Below are 15,534 nucleotides of genomic sequence, written 5' to 3' on the forward strand. Positions count from 1 at the left end.
AGCATAAAGCCATGCAATCAATGTACAGCACAGTTGAAAGGCTGAGAGAATCCTTGTCCTTACTGATACCATTGAGCTGCTGAGTCAGCCTCATCTGAAGTAGGAATCTACCTCCAGACTGTCAATAGGCCAATACACCATCTTTTTTCTAAAGCCAGTTTAGGTTGGATTTCTGTTTGTTGCAACCATCAGAATACTAACTAAAACACACAAAAGAATGTTTGAATGAAAAAAATTACTAAACACACTCAAATAAAAGCCAAATGAATAAAAAAACATTTTTAACACATTATACAATTCACAACTCTTGATGCAAGTTAAAAGTCCGTGGTTTATTATGTCAGAGCAACCCCAGGGTCCATCAGGCCACTTGGGAACCAAGACCATGACATATGCATTAGAATGTAGGGTTAGAGAGATGCCTAGGGTCTCATCTGGATAAAATCACTCCCTTTTCCAGGTAGCAGCAACTGTCAAGCAGTGTATTGGGTAAAGAGATTCATTTGGGGAGTTTCTTTAAAAATACTGAAAACATTTCTAAAGCCAACACAGGCCTCCAGCATCCTGGGGCATCATCCCCATCTCCACCTCACCCCACCTCTTCACTACTGCCCCCCACCCCCCATCACCAATATCCTTCAAGGTTGCCCTTGGTGACAAGCCTGTATCACATCCCACAGCATGGTGGTTACTAGCAGAGGTAAAGCAGCCAGACTACCTGGGTTTGAAGATCAGCTCCACCACCTAATGACTGTGTGACCTTCGACTATTTACTTATTTCTCTGTAAAATGGGAGTAATAAGAGTTTGCCCCTAGCTCACACGATGGTTGAGAAGTTAAATGCTTAGAATAGGGCCATAGGCGATACACCCTCATAAATTATTACTATTTTTTAATTAATTTATTTAATTTATTTATTTTTGGCTGTGTTGGGTCTTCGTTGCTGCGCACGGGCTTTCTCTAGTTGCGGTGAGCCAGGGCTACTCTTCATTGCGCGGGCTTCTCATTGTGGTGGCTTCTCTTGTTGCAGAGCATGGGCTCTAGGTGCGTGGGCTTCAGTAGTTGCAGCGTGTGGGCTCAGTAATTGTAGCACATGGGCCCTAGAATGCAGGCTCAGCAGTTGTGGCGCATGGGCTGAGTTGCTCTGCGGCATGTGGGATCTTCCCGGACCAGGGCTCTAACCCGTGTCCCCTGCATCGGCAGGCAGATTCTTAACCACTGCGCCACCAGGGAAGTCCCAAGCCCTCACAAATTATTATCATGAACTATGATAATTTGAGGAAGTGTGGAGAAAATCTGGTCCCTGTCGTCCAAGAGAGAGCCAGCCATGGGCCCAGGCTAGGGCCAGACAGCCCTGAGGACTCCCACCTCCTGCACCAGGCTGAGCAGCCCTCCCTCCACCCTGCCTTCCAGCTTCATCCCGCACCTCCCTCGCCCTGACTTCCGACACACCCACCTCACTGGGCTCCTCCAACGCTTTCTTTGGAGTCTTCACACACCCCTCAGCCTCCACCTGGAACACAATTTCTTGCTCTCTTTTGTCTGGCCAGTCCCTGCTCATTCTTTGGGTCTCAGCTTAGACAGCACTTCCTCAGAGAGGCTGCCTGAGGCCCCACAGACCAAATGAGGCCCAACCCTCTCCATGTCTACACAACCGGCTCTGAATGTGCATCACACACACACAGAATTCTGTGTTCAGGGTCTGTCTCTCCTGGAAGAGTGTCACTTCACGAGGGCAGGGACCACGTTTGTCTCATCTGCTCCTGAGTTCTTAGGATATGCTCAATAAATATACAATGAATGAACGAATAACGTCCCAAACTGAGACAAGTTGCCAATATGTATATACTGGCTCAGGAAGGCCACACGAGTCACAGCCTAGAAGCCAACAACCCTCCGGACAAACCACCTACACTTACCCTCAAGTCTCAGTTTCCTCATTTCCAACTCGCCTCATTTCCAAGAGCTTCTCGCCCACAACAGATCATTCTCATAGGTTCCCTTGGGGAGAAGGACACTGCTCTAAGTACTACCAAGGCATAAAATCCCAAAGAAAAATGCCTCAGGAAAAAAAAATGCACTATTCCACCACCTCTCCAAAATCAGTAGGAGCTTCTCTGAGGAATGTTGTCCAAGGTCATCTGACAGTAGATAGGAAATGTGAAGTTCCTAAAAATGTTTCCTTAGGACCCAAGATCCTCAATTCCAGCATCAGGAATCTTCCTGCTGTTGTTTTATACATCTGTGTGTGTGTGAGCCTGTGAGTGAGAGTCAGTAAGTCTGCACAGACATTAAGATCCAAGTATTTCTACTATAAAACAACAACGCACATTCCTAAAAATGAATCAATAATGTCCCAAAGTAAGACAAACAACCAAAAACCTCATATTTTGCAAAATCAAACACTAAAATATAACAGGGCTTATGGAAAATTTAGAGTTGGGCAGAAGGCTCAAATCCCATTCAACTTTGTAACCAGAACACTAACAGAAACAATAGAAACTGAGAATTACTAGCACAGATAAAAAGATGTTTTCTATTTCCTATTATAGAATAAATACGGGAATTTTACCAAAAAGGTGGGGTGGGGCAAGGGAGCAGTATGGAAAGCATGTGAGGAAAGACTGAAGCTGCTGCATTATGGAGATAAGATAAAACACACAAATATCTGGGGAAATCAGAATTTTTAATAAGTGCAAAGCCAAATGGAGCCCAGAGCAAGAACAAGGTGCCATCGCCTCCCCCGTTCACTTCCACTAGCCTCCTTTGCTTTCAATTACTGCTAATTGGTGATGCAAAATACTAAGGTGCTAAGAAAAATCTCATACAAACCACTGCAACTTGCATCTTAAAAGCATCACACCCTATTTCTCAACTGCATATGAGATCATTCACACTACGGAAACATAAATTATAGCAGAGCCAACTGTATTTGCTCAGAACACCAGGGGTCCACGCCGGGTAAGGGGTCTGAGTGGAGCTGCGACCAGGAGGTACCAGATGTGTGAGCCAAGAGAAGTATCATTGCGAGGGGCATCATTTAAGGGCCCTGGAGCCACATCGGATCAGAGTCCTGACCAACTTGCCTGCCAGTCTTAACATGACTAAAACTTACTGGAACAGGCACAGTAAAGACCCTTGAACTGGTTCGGTGGGCCACAGATATGTGTTACACAAGGACTAAATAGGATGACAAATGTAGAGCAGCCAGCAGGAACACACACTAACTACACATGCTTTTCTTCCTCCTGTTAATAATAATTTCTGTTCCAGGACTACTTGAACACAGATGGCGAGCCAGGTTTCAACCAGAGGGAAAGAGACTGGTGAAGAGAAAGGAAGTAAAAATAGTTCCACCCATCGGCTATGGTTTATTCTGCTCCTGTAATGGTTTTTCATCATAGTTGTAACCATTCGCCTGCCAAAATTTATCTTTTTAAAAGCAATGAAAGGGCTCCAGTTCCACAAAATGTGCTCAGGAATCACAGAGATGGAACTGTTTCCTAGCAACTAACAGTACCATGCACACAGAAGATGCCCACTAAACAGCTGCTAAGGGAAAGAGGAAGCCAGAGGGAAGGCAGGTCACCTGCTTGCTTAGATAGTTGGGATCATGATCCTTTTAGAAGTTTTGCTTTTCCTTCTGGAGCATAGCAGTCACCAGCCCAAGCTCAAGCTCTGGAACAAAACTGCCTGGATTCAAATCCCAGCTCTGCCACTTATTAACTGTGTGACTTCAGGCAGATCAATTAACATTTCTGTACTCCAGTTTTCCCATCATGTATTGATAAGATGGGCATAAAATGGTGCTTACCTGAGAAGCCCCTTATCTGCTGGGCACAGTGCTAGGTTATTACATTACATTACATTACATTACATTGCATTATATAGTAACTCAAGCACCTGGACTAGCAATGCCACAAGATAAGTGCTCTATAAGTGTGTTAACTATTATTATTTTTATTTGTCACTGAACTAGCTACCTTATCACTACATTATCACATTCCGTCAACTCTTGCAACATGATGAATCAGGCTTCCACTTGTCACCCACCCCTCCTATTTATGACATCTTGCAAGGTTCCTGAGGAAACAGGCGGCAACCACATCTGTTGGTTGATAACATTCAGCTCCACAAGCTCCTTTTTTAATTTTCTGTAGGAAAGGCAGAGAGGATGCCAGTTCTCAGTGTTTCCATTGGGTCATGACAATGAATGGTCATAGCCATAGTCACTTATTAATACCAGCTGCTGGTCATTAGTTTTTACGGGGTATTGTCCTTTTAAAAATACCTATCTAATAAGAACTCATACAGATGACCACTACAATAAAATTCCTCCGTGCTTTTTCTTTAGCTAGATCCTACAACAGGGGAGAGAGAGGAGCCTGACTGATTGGCTGAGGTGGGGAGAGAAAGAGGGGGTGAGAGTCCCGGGGCAGAATGCTGGGGAGCATGTTTATTTAAAGAAAGGAGATGTCTGCTCTCCAGCCCTGCAGACAGAAATGCCAAGTGCAGTGAGCCCTGCACCAGTCCAACCTGAGGGGAAGGGTGGCCTCCTAAATAATTCCTTCAACTGATATCACCTACCTAAGAGCCAAGAGTGGAATCACTTTCCAAGTGTCCAATCACTGACTGTCTCCAGGCAACTACTGGGTAAACTGCTTTTTTTAATCAGTCTTTAAAAAAAAAAAAAATTTTGCTTCCTGTCAGGGCAGCAACAGAGTCTATTTTCTCTGCCACGGCAGAGTCCAAGTGCCAATCAGGCAATCGTAGCTGGGCACAAGCTCACTGAGATATCTCTCGGGCAGTGGGGAATATGGCTCTGAGGCCCTAATGGGGAGCAAAGTGAATAAACTGAAGAGGAGTGGGACGATCACTAAGAACCCAGACCTTGGCCACAAGAGCTGTGGGGTTTATCAAAGTAGGCAGATCCCAAGCAACGATATATTCATTACAATGAAATATGACAATTTTCTAACAGAGGTGAATTCTAAATGTCAGGTGTGCACAGAGAAGGATTAGTGGGCTTAAAGGAATCAGCGAGTCTGCCTCAGAGGCAGTCATATGTAAGCCCTGTCTGGAAGGATTTGTCCCTGGAGAAGTGGAGAAGGGGCACTCCAGGGTGCCCCTACCTCAACCACCATTCTCCCCTTTCTCCTAAGGAATAGAACCCAGATTATTACATGGAAACATTACACCCACCCCTGCAATCAGGAGCGGCTATGTTACTGAAATTCTGGGCAATAAAATGGAACCAGAAGTGTCAGGAAGACTTTTCTAAAAGACATCTTATAAGGAAAAGATGCATTCTTCATTTTCCCTTCCTCTATCTTGTTTCCTGGAAAGGTGACGTGATGATGAATCTCTAGCAGCCACGTTGGATGATGAGGAAGGGGATCTAGTGGTAAAAGAAACCTAAGTCACAGAGTTTACAATTTCTGGGGCTCCCAGATGACATGTGACTTTATTCGTTTATAAAGCACCTTCTTTCAGAGGAATTTGGGAGACAAGTTCCCAAATCAAAGGACATCTGTGGGTCACCACCCGAAGTCTCACACAAAATTGCTCTGCTTACTCACTGAAAAGTAGGCAGGTTTCTTGCAGTCCCTTCTCACTTCAGAGTGGAATGCAGTGTCTACAGCCCCTATTCTGTGTAAGAATTTTAATCCCAGAGTCCAAGCTTAAATGTAAATCCCGAAGTCTTCTCTGCCATTTCTCCGAGAAGAGGGTCTCTTGATTTATTGTGCCTTGGTCCTAAGTGGTATGTAGACCATCATGCAAACCCCACTCTGAGTGGCCAGCAAGAATATTTGAGAATTTCTGACTCAGCTCCCTTCTCCGCCCCCTCCCCTACATACACACCTGGAAAACTATAAGAGCATAAAAGCATGTGTTGTGTGTACACACAAGCTCTTATCTCAATAAATTAGCATCAGTCTAATTCCCTTGCTCAGCACCCTTCGCTGGTCGCAGCTTAAATATTACTTTCACTATGAGTCCTTGTCTGCTTAAAGTCCTTTTCTCTTAAGTCCCCCATTCTTTGTTGTCATAGCAATTATCCCAATTTGTTATTATGAATTTATTGTTTAAGCTCTACCCCCCACACACCACAACTACACTGTGCATTTCCTGTGGGCAGGAATCATGTTTATTTTGTTCGCCACCTAACCTTGGTTCTCAGCACTATGCCTGGTATATGGTTGGAGCTTAGTTAACACTTTTCAGGTAATGAATATTAAAATTTGTTTAAAACACTTTCACACATTAATGCTTATTTTCACCATTAATGCTTATTTTTAGTGTTTATGCTGAAGTGAACTTATAAGTGAGTGACAGCCAAGCATCCCAAATAATTATTTTCGTATCTTAAACCATTTGACTGAGCCTATCCTAGCCTTCATTCAGTTTCCCATTAGAATAAAATAATTGTTTGAATATCATTTTTTAAAATATTTCTTAGGAGAGGAAAAGAGAGCCGTCTACTCCACAATAAATAACTTCAATTCCTCACTTAGTGTCCCACTTGGTAAAAAATAAGGTTGAGGACTTTTTATAACAGTACTGGGATGTAAACATTTTAAAAAGCCCTTCTGCCCTTCACTTTTATAAAAAACAAAAACAAGTGTAGGTCTATTCTCACATGGTCTCCTAATGGGCTATTTAGGAATAGAAGGGTGGGGTACGTCCCTAACTTCTAAGGTTGACCAGGAGGCCGAGCTGCCTCCTACAATGGCTGTAACTGTCACAGTCAGAATGCAGAGCCGTGGAAACATGGAGCTTTCTCAGCCTAACCAATATTTTATCCTTAAGGTCCCAGCATAAATAAAAGGATACAGTTTTGCTGATAGTATAAGTTTAGTGAGAAAAGGTGTCAGCCAAGATATTCCTTAGGTGCATGTTTTATGACTACGTCACCTTGTTTTTTTCCCCTTATGCCAAAGATAATTCCCTGAGATTCGATGGCAACCCCATCAGGGTTAGCTACATGAGGGCATCTCTTTGGGATTATCGTTTTCAACACTGCAAACATGGAATTTTACCACGGCAGAGCTGAACTCCATGACATCATTCTTCTTTGCAAAGAGAGATATAACATGTCCCCATGTCCAGGCAGAAGTCTTTCCAATATTCCATCAGTCTTTTTATAAGGACTATTTTTTTTTCAAGGACTATTTTTTTTCCTGTATCTTCTAGTAACCCTCTAATTTAGGCTATTTTTATATTTCTCAATTACTTAAAAATAAAGTTCTGTTATCCTTTCCTTTCCTCATTTGCCTGTACTGAAGTCCTTCTTTTTCCCACTCTACCCTCCCCCCCACAAAAAGATCCTATCTGATACCTTTCCTTTGCTTCAAAAGTAAACACACACACATCCTTAGGAACAAATGAGGGGAAATATTATACAATTGTATTGCACAGTTTTCTAAATAACGGAAGAGTGAACTGGGCTTCAAAAAAATTAAAAAATCTAGCTCCAATGAAAGTAGTTTAGTCAAAAATCCACCAATGTTAAAAAAAAAAGTTTTGATATCGCTATTAAAGTAGAAAAAAAAATCAACCAGTGTTAAGCGATTCAGTCCTTAACCATGAAAATAAAGGCCGAAATGACTAGGGCTAGACTGGAATGTAGGTGACAGGGATGCTGACTATAGCCAAGATTCCCAGACGTCACAGAGCTACTTTGTTTAGACCCTTCAGTTCTTCAGGATGGGACCAGGATACCTGCAGGAGAGGCCATCAATCTCCTCTCTTGGAAGGATCTGCCTCTGGCTGAACTCAACAACAAAACTGTTCCCAGGTGAGCTCCTGTCCAAACAGGAGAACTCTCAGGTAAGAGTGAAGGAGGTGTGGCAAAGGCCTCAGACAGATGTGCCGACAGCGCTTAAACACATCAGCATGGGGAAGAGACAGCCCTTTGCACCCATAGCCTTTTGTGTTTTGGAGCACAAGATCACACAGGTAGTAGGTCTTTACTCAAACTCTCTGGGGAAGGTAAAGTATGGAATAATACAGCTACTCAACTTCTCCATTAGAAAATGCTAAAGCACACATGGACTATGCATTTATGCATCCCCATATGGAACAGCCATTGGAGGTTAAACTGTAACAAGAGAGCCATAGTCCCTAATATCATAAACATAAAATATTCTAGAATATCTGTCCCCTTAAATAATCGTATGTTAAGGAATCAGCAAGCTTTTTAAAAATTTTTTAAACTAATTACTTACTTATTGGCCATTTGCCCTAATACAACTTCAATGGAGTGACTGGGAGCTGTAACAACAGGAGACAGAAACCGGATTCTAGCAACTCTGTACTACAGACAATGCCATTGCCCAGTTCCGCCTTAGCAAAGTGAGGTGTGAAGGCAGCCAGCAAAGGTGCAGAGCCTGAGGGCCTTGGGAGCACCACCTACCTGGTGTCCCGCCCCTCCCCCACCCAATGTAAGGTCTGTCCCAGTGAGGACAGCCCCTCAGTCCTGGCAGCAGAAAGGTACAAACTGTGAAGAAAAACAAACTAGGGAGCCATAGCTTCTGAAATCCACATCATGTCTCAGAAAAAAGGCAGGGGTGGGGGGAACCTCTGCACAGTCAGAGGGACAGAAAGCTCAGTCCTTACAGAAATTTTCACACATAGGTATGATCCTGCAATCCCACTCCTGGATATATATCTGGAGAAAAACATAATTCGAAAAAACACATGTACCCCAATGTTCATAGAAGCACTGTTTACGGTAGTCAAGACATGGAAGCAACCTAAATGTCCATCAACAGATGAATAAGTAAAGAAGATGTGGTGCATATATACAATGGAATATTACTCAGCCATAAAAAAGGAAATAATGCCATCTGCAGCAACATGGATGGACCTAGAGATTGTATACTAAGTGAAGTAAGTCAGAGAAAGACAAATATCATATGATATCACTTATACGTGGAATCTAATAAAAGGATACAAATGAACTTGTTTACAAAACAGAAATAGACTCACAGACATAGAAAACAAACTTATGGTTACCAAAAGGAAGGGGGGAAGAGGGATAAATTAGGAGTTTGGGATGAAAATATACACACTACTATGTTTAAAATAGATAACCAACAAGGACCTACTGTATAGCACAGGGAACTATACTCAATATCTTGTAAAAACCTATAAAGGAAGAGGATGTAAAATATATATATATATATATATATATATATATATATATGTTTATATATATATATATGTATAACTGAATCACTTTACTGTACACCTGAAACAAATACAACATTGTAAATCAACTATATTTCAATAAAAATTTAAAAAAATTTTAAAAAGATAACAAGGGCTTCCAAGTTAGACAGCCTGGGTTTCGAATACTGACTCTAACCAGCACTTCCTGACTAGGTGACCCTGAGCAAGTCTCCTAATTCCTGGAAGCCACAATGTCTTCAGCTGTAAATTTTGGATATCTGGGTACATATATTTGTAGAAGTTAAGAAAGGATGCTTTCAATTAAAGTCCTAGTTTTGCCACTTACTTGTGACTTTGGGGAAGATGTTTTCTCACCTGTAAATGGGGATAATAACAGTACTTACTTATAAGGGATGAATGAGTTTTTCACCCTGTGCCTGACACATAGTAAGTACTCAATAAATATCAGCTATTATCATCATGAGCACTGGTTTCATCACCATCCTTATCATTATCATGTTACCCCTAGCTATGACACTTTTAAGTTTCAGGATAGTCCAAAGCAAAAAGAGAAGTTTCCAGGCCAATTTCCAGGAGCTGCCTGGTCCCACCTAGCACCAACTGCCACTCACAGAATCACCGGCCAGATGTCCACATCACGGCTCCATTGTCATCCATCAATAGAGAGCCGGGGACCCAGAGATCCAGTTGCTGGGGGCACACACCCCACTCTACCGCCCTCTTGGTGGCCAGAGCTCAGTCTGCTCATTTGGAGCTTGCCTGATGCAAACTTGGTTTCCAGGGAGATGCTGGGGCCAGAAGAGCCAGCCCCACCTCCCACTCCACTTCCCCTTTCCCCAAATCTGTGGGACCTCACTGTTCTCCTACCACGTGACAGCATTGTGTCATAGCAGCCCTTGTATACAAACAAGCTAGACTATTTAAATGTCACTGTGAGAATGATGCTGCCTGCTCTCATTTCCATATCTATTCAGACCACCACCCCTTTCTTGAGCCAGCCAGAAAAGTTTTTCTTCCTCTTCCCTAGCTCTCCATGCAGAGTAGAGAACCATCTGCAAAGTTAAATCTTTGTTGTAGTAAAATGATGTAAGAGTCATCAAGTCCTGACAGAGAAGGAGAATTAGAATGACTATATAACTCATGGCATATGTTCATTCATCATTACATCGCAAATGTCGTATGTTCCTGGCCACCAAATGCTACATTCTCTCAAAGGCTACAGATAAATTCTCCCAACTGCCAAACAATACAACAGCTTTCAGTCTTGGAGAGCTAAGGTACACTCGGTGCTTTTAATCTTCAAAAGCAGGTCCCAGTTGAATAAGAAAACAATTATATGTGAGCAGGGCGGAGGGGGGGGAGATGACCCAAAATGATGAACTGATCTCTCCCAGTACTAGTTCCCACTCATGTGAAATACGGATTAGGTCACAAATGAGATTATATGCAGCACCAAGCCCCACAGGCATGCTATGATTAAAGTTAAAGGAGTCCAGAAACGTCTCAAGTTGAGAAGTAAGGCTGAGTTGGGTTGAAATTTCCAACCCCTCCCTAAAGCCCTGGCAACTTGCTCCAAATCACAACTGAAACTGAGTTGAAGCGACATCTGTTTCTCCAGAAAGTGTTTGGCATTGCAGAGAACTACAGATTAGAACAGATAAACACTCTTGTGGGTGGAGAAGCAAAGGGGAGGGGGGAGACCAAGAAAATTAGAATCATCTACCTGCTAACATAGTCTTGTAACTCAATAACTACCATCACAGGGGGGCGGGGTGGGAGGGAAAGAGGAAAAAGAAGGGAGGAAGGAGGAAGGAAAATAAATGAGGGACTTCTTCTTCTACAGGGAGTTGACACAGTGTCAATGAACAAAACACTGCTACACTGGAGTTGAATATTCAGACAACCACTATTTGTTTAACAATTTAATGTTGGATTGTGTGCAAGAAGAGAGGAATTGAGCATTCTGCTTGGAGTTTGGTTAACAAAGACTATGCGTTAATCTTAAATCGTCAACACAGTATTGAGGAATAATTTTCTAAACCTTAATGGACCATCAGGATCATCTTATCAGTTGGTATTACTGGTTTTCCTCTGATGCCTAAATCTCTTTTAACTCAAGTCAGAGTAACACACAACACCTACTTAACTTCTAGTCCAGGTATCTGGAGCTAATAAGGTAAGACAATAGAATTAGGTCAGTAGACAACTGAATTATATTTTTTACACTAAAAAACTCAGGGTTCTGAAGATTTTCTTCCAAAATCAGCTGTAGCTGTTATTAACAACAATAGAAACAACAGCAATAATAGCAATAACAGTATTAATAAAGATAGCAGTGGTAATAGTAGCAGTACTATAGTAGTAATGGTAGTTGTGATATTAATAGCAGTAGTAATATAATGGTAATAATAATAATGACCACTACTTAACCGGCACATCCTAAATGCTGCGTACTGTTCTAAGCATCTTAAATGTATTAACTTATTTCATTCTCACAGCACTCCTTCGAGGTAGGTAAGCTACTATTAGTACCCCTGTTTTACAGATGCTTTGAACAATATCCCTTTGTTATTTTTGTTGTTGTTAACGACTAGTGCTAGCTTTCAAAGAAACTATTTAGAACCAAAAGAAGAGGAAACACAGCCTGTCCAATGTCACACAGCTAGAAGGCAATACACCTGGGATTCCAACCCAGGCTGCCCAGCCCCAAAGCCTGACCTCTAACCGCTGTGCTGCACTCACTGCCCCTTTGCTTTGGAAGGCCTTCTAGAAAAGGAATGTGGAAGGAAATTAGGCCCCTGCCTGCTGGTAGCCAGAGTTAATATGTGAAGTTTGCTGTTTCCTTCAGGAGTCTCCCCAAAGCCACATTAAGACACGTAGCCTGCTCCGACGGCTATAAAAAGTCGCTGGAAGTGTTATGGAACTGTTCCCACCTGGCCTGTGACCTCCGTCAGGGCTTTCACCTTTGCCAGCCAAGGCAGAAGCTGGGAGTGGGGTGAGATGGGGGCATGGTTCCCAGGCCACAGTTTCCTGCCCAGTAACACAGCCCTCAAACAGCCAAGACTGCAGGCCGAGAGAAATTCCTCACTAACAAGTTATCTCCTGGAGCTTGTTCCCTGAGCCTTTATTAAGAATGAACAGTTTTCTCACCAATCCATGACTCAACGAAGACCAGGGACTGAAGAGGAGAGAAAAACTGCTAAGTTTGTTTATTAACCTGCTGCACCCAAGGGAACATTTTTCTGAAAGGGTGAAATTCCTGACTACTCAAAAGAAAAAGGAAAAAAAAAAAAAAGGCTGTGGGAAATTTAATCACCAACTGAATAAAAGTGAAAAACAAAGCCCTACCAATGAGGATGTTGCCGAAGACAACGGGGCCCCTAAAGGAGATGCAATTGTCTCAAGATAACAGTCCCCCTGGGAACTCGGCTCGCACTAAGTACTACATTATTGCTATATTAGCCGAGGAATCTTTGTTCACTGGGCAACTGCGCGCAGAACCATCTGTTACTGCTCCTAGGTTCCCCCGGTTTGCAGACGCGGCATTTACATTTCAAGAGGAATCTCCGGGAAGGAAGAGGGACGGTCTCTATCTCTCCCCGGAGCAAACACCTTTTTATACAGCCTGGGAGGGGAAGCTCTCCTTTCCGTGAAACCCAACTCCGCGATTGAAAGGAGATAGGCCGCTTCAATAATGCACACGCACAGCGCCACGACTGCTTCGTCCTAAAGCCACGCACTGCCCGTTACGGCTTTCACATTCTCAAATTGGTAGATCTGGTAAAGCATCAAAAACAATGCCCAACTGTCTATAGGGCCCAATGGGGCTCTGCTTTCTTAAGGAAGCCCTTCTTGTTTTTAAACCTGTGGAACCAGGACAAAAGCTGATATTCTGCACTGCATAATATTTAGCTTGAAATATACCACCACTTAAAAACAGACTGTGACCTGGGCTGAAGAAGATGTTTTAGACCGTAATCTAAGTGGGGGCTAGAGTACTATATACCTAGGTGAAAATTCATGGAGGTGTGCACTTGAGATGTGTGCACTTTCCTGTGTGCAACTGATCCCACAATACATTTTTTTAAAGTATAGTATGTATGCCCGTGTTACTTACAATTAAGGAAATGGGGAATAAACCGCTTGCCTTCAAGAACCGTACAGTGCTCTCCTCTTATACCCTCCCCTCATCACCATCCACATCCAAAATCTCTCCTGAGAATTTTAAAGTTCAAGAACATGAAAAACACAGCTCTCCAACTCTCAACCAAGCCAGTGACTACAAATGTTTCCTGTATGTCCTGTGAGCCCAAGTATGCAGCACAGAGAAAGCACCTGTCACAGCCCAAGCCGTGCCAACCACATCTCACAAATAAAAAGCCAAGGTCTTTTTCTCATCTGCTCATTAGCCATCAAATTATGAGAGACATGACTGGGGCTTTTAGCAATAGAGCCTCGAGTTTATTCTTCTGTTTCTTTAACCCTATTTTTAAATAGATCTTTCGAAACTCTGCCTGACACTCTTGCTTGTATGAAGCAGGTTAACCCTGTAAGGTGCAGGCCTGTGGCTGGAGCATTAGAGCAGCATTAAGTGAGGGTGGTCTCTCCAGGCATCTCAGCAGATTTAAATCTGTACCATCGTAGCTCTGTTACCCCAGCAGCATCAAGGGTGTCACTAAGTGACAGTCTGAGTACTAACAGGCTTCACCATTGCTGGATCATGACTTAGCGGTACATATCTTCCTTTGAACTACCAGGGAGGGAGAGCTGCCCTGTCCTTGAGGAAAAGATGGTCAAATTCGCCTTCCACTAAGCCTCAAGAAAGGCCGCCAGACGCAAAACAGAGGCTCACTGCACGGATCATAATGGGTCACCTTTCCCCGCTCGCAACCTCCTAGCGTCCTGACCCCCCGCAGACACTTGATTTCGGGAGCGCAGGGCCACCAAGCTGCATCTACAGATAAACATCGAGAATCAGGATCGCCCAGCGAGCGCTTCCTGGACTGAGCCGAGAGCTCCAGTGATTTCCCTGGCCTGCCACCGAGTCATTTAAGAAGTGAAATATGCCAACGGGGCCGGGTACCCAGCACCTGGGAGCCCGTCCCACCGCCTCTGCGATGGAGTGGGAGCTGCCAATGGCTGGGCAACGTCTCTGCGGATGGCGCATTCGCAGGTGGGTCTTGCAGGCTCCCCGGCCCTCTGCGCTGTGCCAGCCTCACACCTGACCCGGTGCCAGGAATACAGCCAGAGGCTCCGGTGGGTATGCGCTTCCGTGGAGACACGCACAACTCCGCTCGGGAAGGGCGGGGAGTGGGAGCCAACGGGTGGAGGTAGGACTGGGAGCAGGACCCCCGACATGCTGCGTCGGCAAGGACACCGGGGGCTCGCGCATAATGAGGCTTTGCGGCGCTTCTGCTCGCACTGCGCTTCCTTTGGCAGCGCCTGAAAGCGGCAGGAGCTGAGATTTGCGCGGCTGGCGGGCAGGAGGGATGGAGGCTCAGGGGACCGCTTCCTGCCCCCCACACGCACAGCTAGACCGCAGTGTCCCCCCTTCGCGCCCACCCTCACCCGAGACGCCAGTGACAAAGCGTCAGGGGGTCGCAGCTCGCTCGAGGCCCTGACGGGTGCCCCGGAGCAGCTGGCAAAAGAAAGTGGGGGGAGGCGAGGCTGGACCTGTCGTCAGTGTGTGCGCAGGTCGGTGGCTCCGGGCTGCCTCTGCAAAGCCCCCGCCAGTCGCGGGCACCTACCTCGATCCACTTCTGCGCCTCGGAGAAGGCGGGCTCGGGGGGCGGCTCAGGCTGCAGGGGCTGAAGAGCTTCCAGACCGAGAGCGGCACAAGCCATTTGCGAAGCCCCGCGTCCACTCAAGCGCTGGGCCGCCGGGATGAGGACGGCCGCCGCCGCCGCCGCCGCCGCCGCCGCCGCCGCAGGAGCGCGCTCCCCGCCCCTTCCCGCCCGCCCGCTCTCCTCCCCTGCCTGCCCCTCCCCCTCGCGGCGCAGGTCCCGGAGGAGAGCCGCGCTGCCGCCGAGGACGCTGCCGCAGCTGTTCCCAGCGCCGCCCGGCTCGGCCGCGCCGTGAGTCCTCGCGGGAGCGAGCGCGGAGGCGCCAGGAGCTCCCTCCTCCCCACCTCCTCTGCCCGCTCCACCCACCCCCTCCGGGGCGGGGGTGTCAGCCACCAACTAAAAATAACCGAGAGTGAGCACTGGGTGTCTCCCTCCCTCCCCACGACGCGACTGGGAGAGGGACTCGGGCAGCCGCCCCGCACGTCCCCGCGGCGCGCCGGCTGCGGAGGGGCAAGCGGGTCGGGCCGCACGTGGGAGGCGCGCGGCGAGCCGGGCG

The 15,534-nt window shown here is 45.5% G+C and overlaps 1 protein-coding gene across 8 annotated transcripts in view; it reads right to left on the bottom strand.

The window, feature by feature from the left end:
* LIMCH1 (LIM and calponin homology domains 1) overlaps positions 1–15,086 on the bottom strand; it is a 340,048-nt gene extending 324,962 nt beyond the window's left edge. For all 8 annotated transcript variants that reach the window (XM_081248348.1, XM_081248345.1, XM_081248346.1 and 5 more), the window contains exon 1: positions 14,943–15,086. In XM_081248348.1, the coding sequence (XP_081104474.1) occupies positions 14,943–15,038 (96 nt within the window). In that variant the 5' untranslated portion in view covers positions 15,039–15,086. The remainder of the gene's footprint in view (positions 1–14,942) is intronic.
* Between the last annotated feature and the right edge of the window lie 448 nt (positions 15,087–15,534).

The sequence above is a fragment of the Mesoplodon bidens genome (assembly GCF_964165515.1).
Source record: "Mesoplodon bidens genome assembly, chromosome: 1".
Taxonomy (NCBI): domain Eukaryota; kingdom Metazoa; phylum Chordata; class Mammalia; order Artiodactyla; family Ziphiidae; genus Mesoplodon; species Mesoplodon bidens.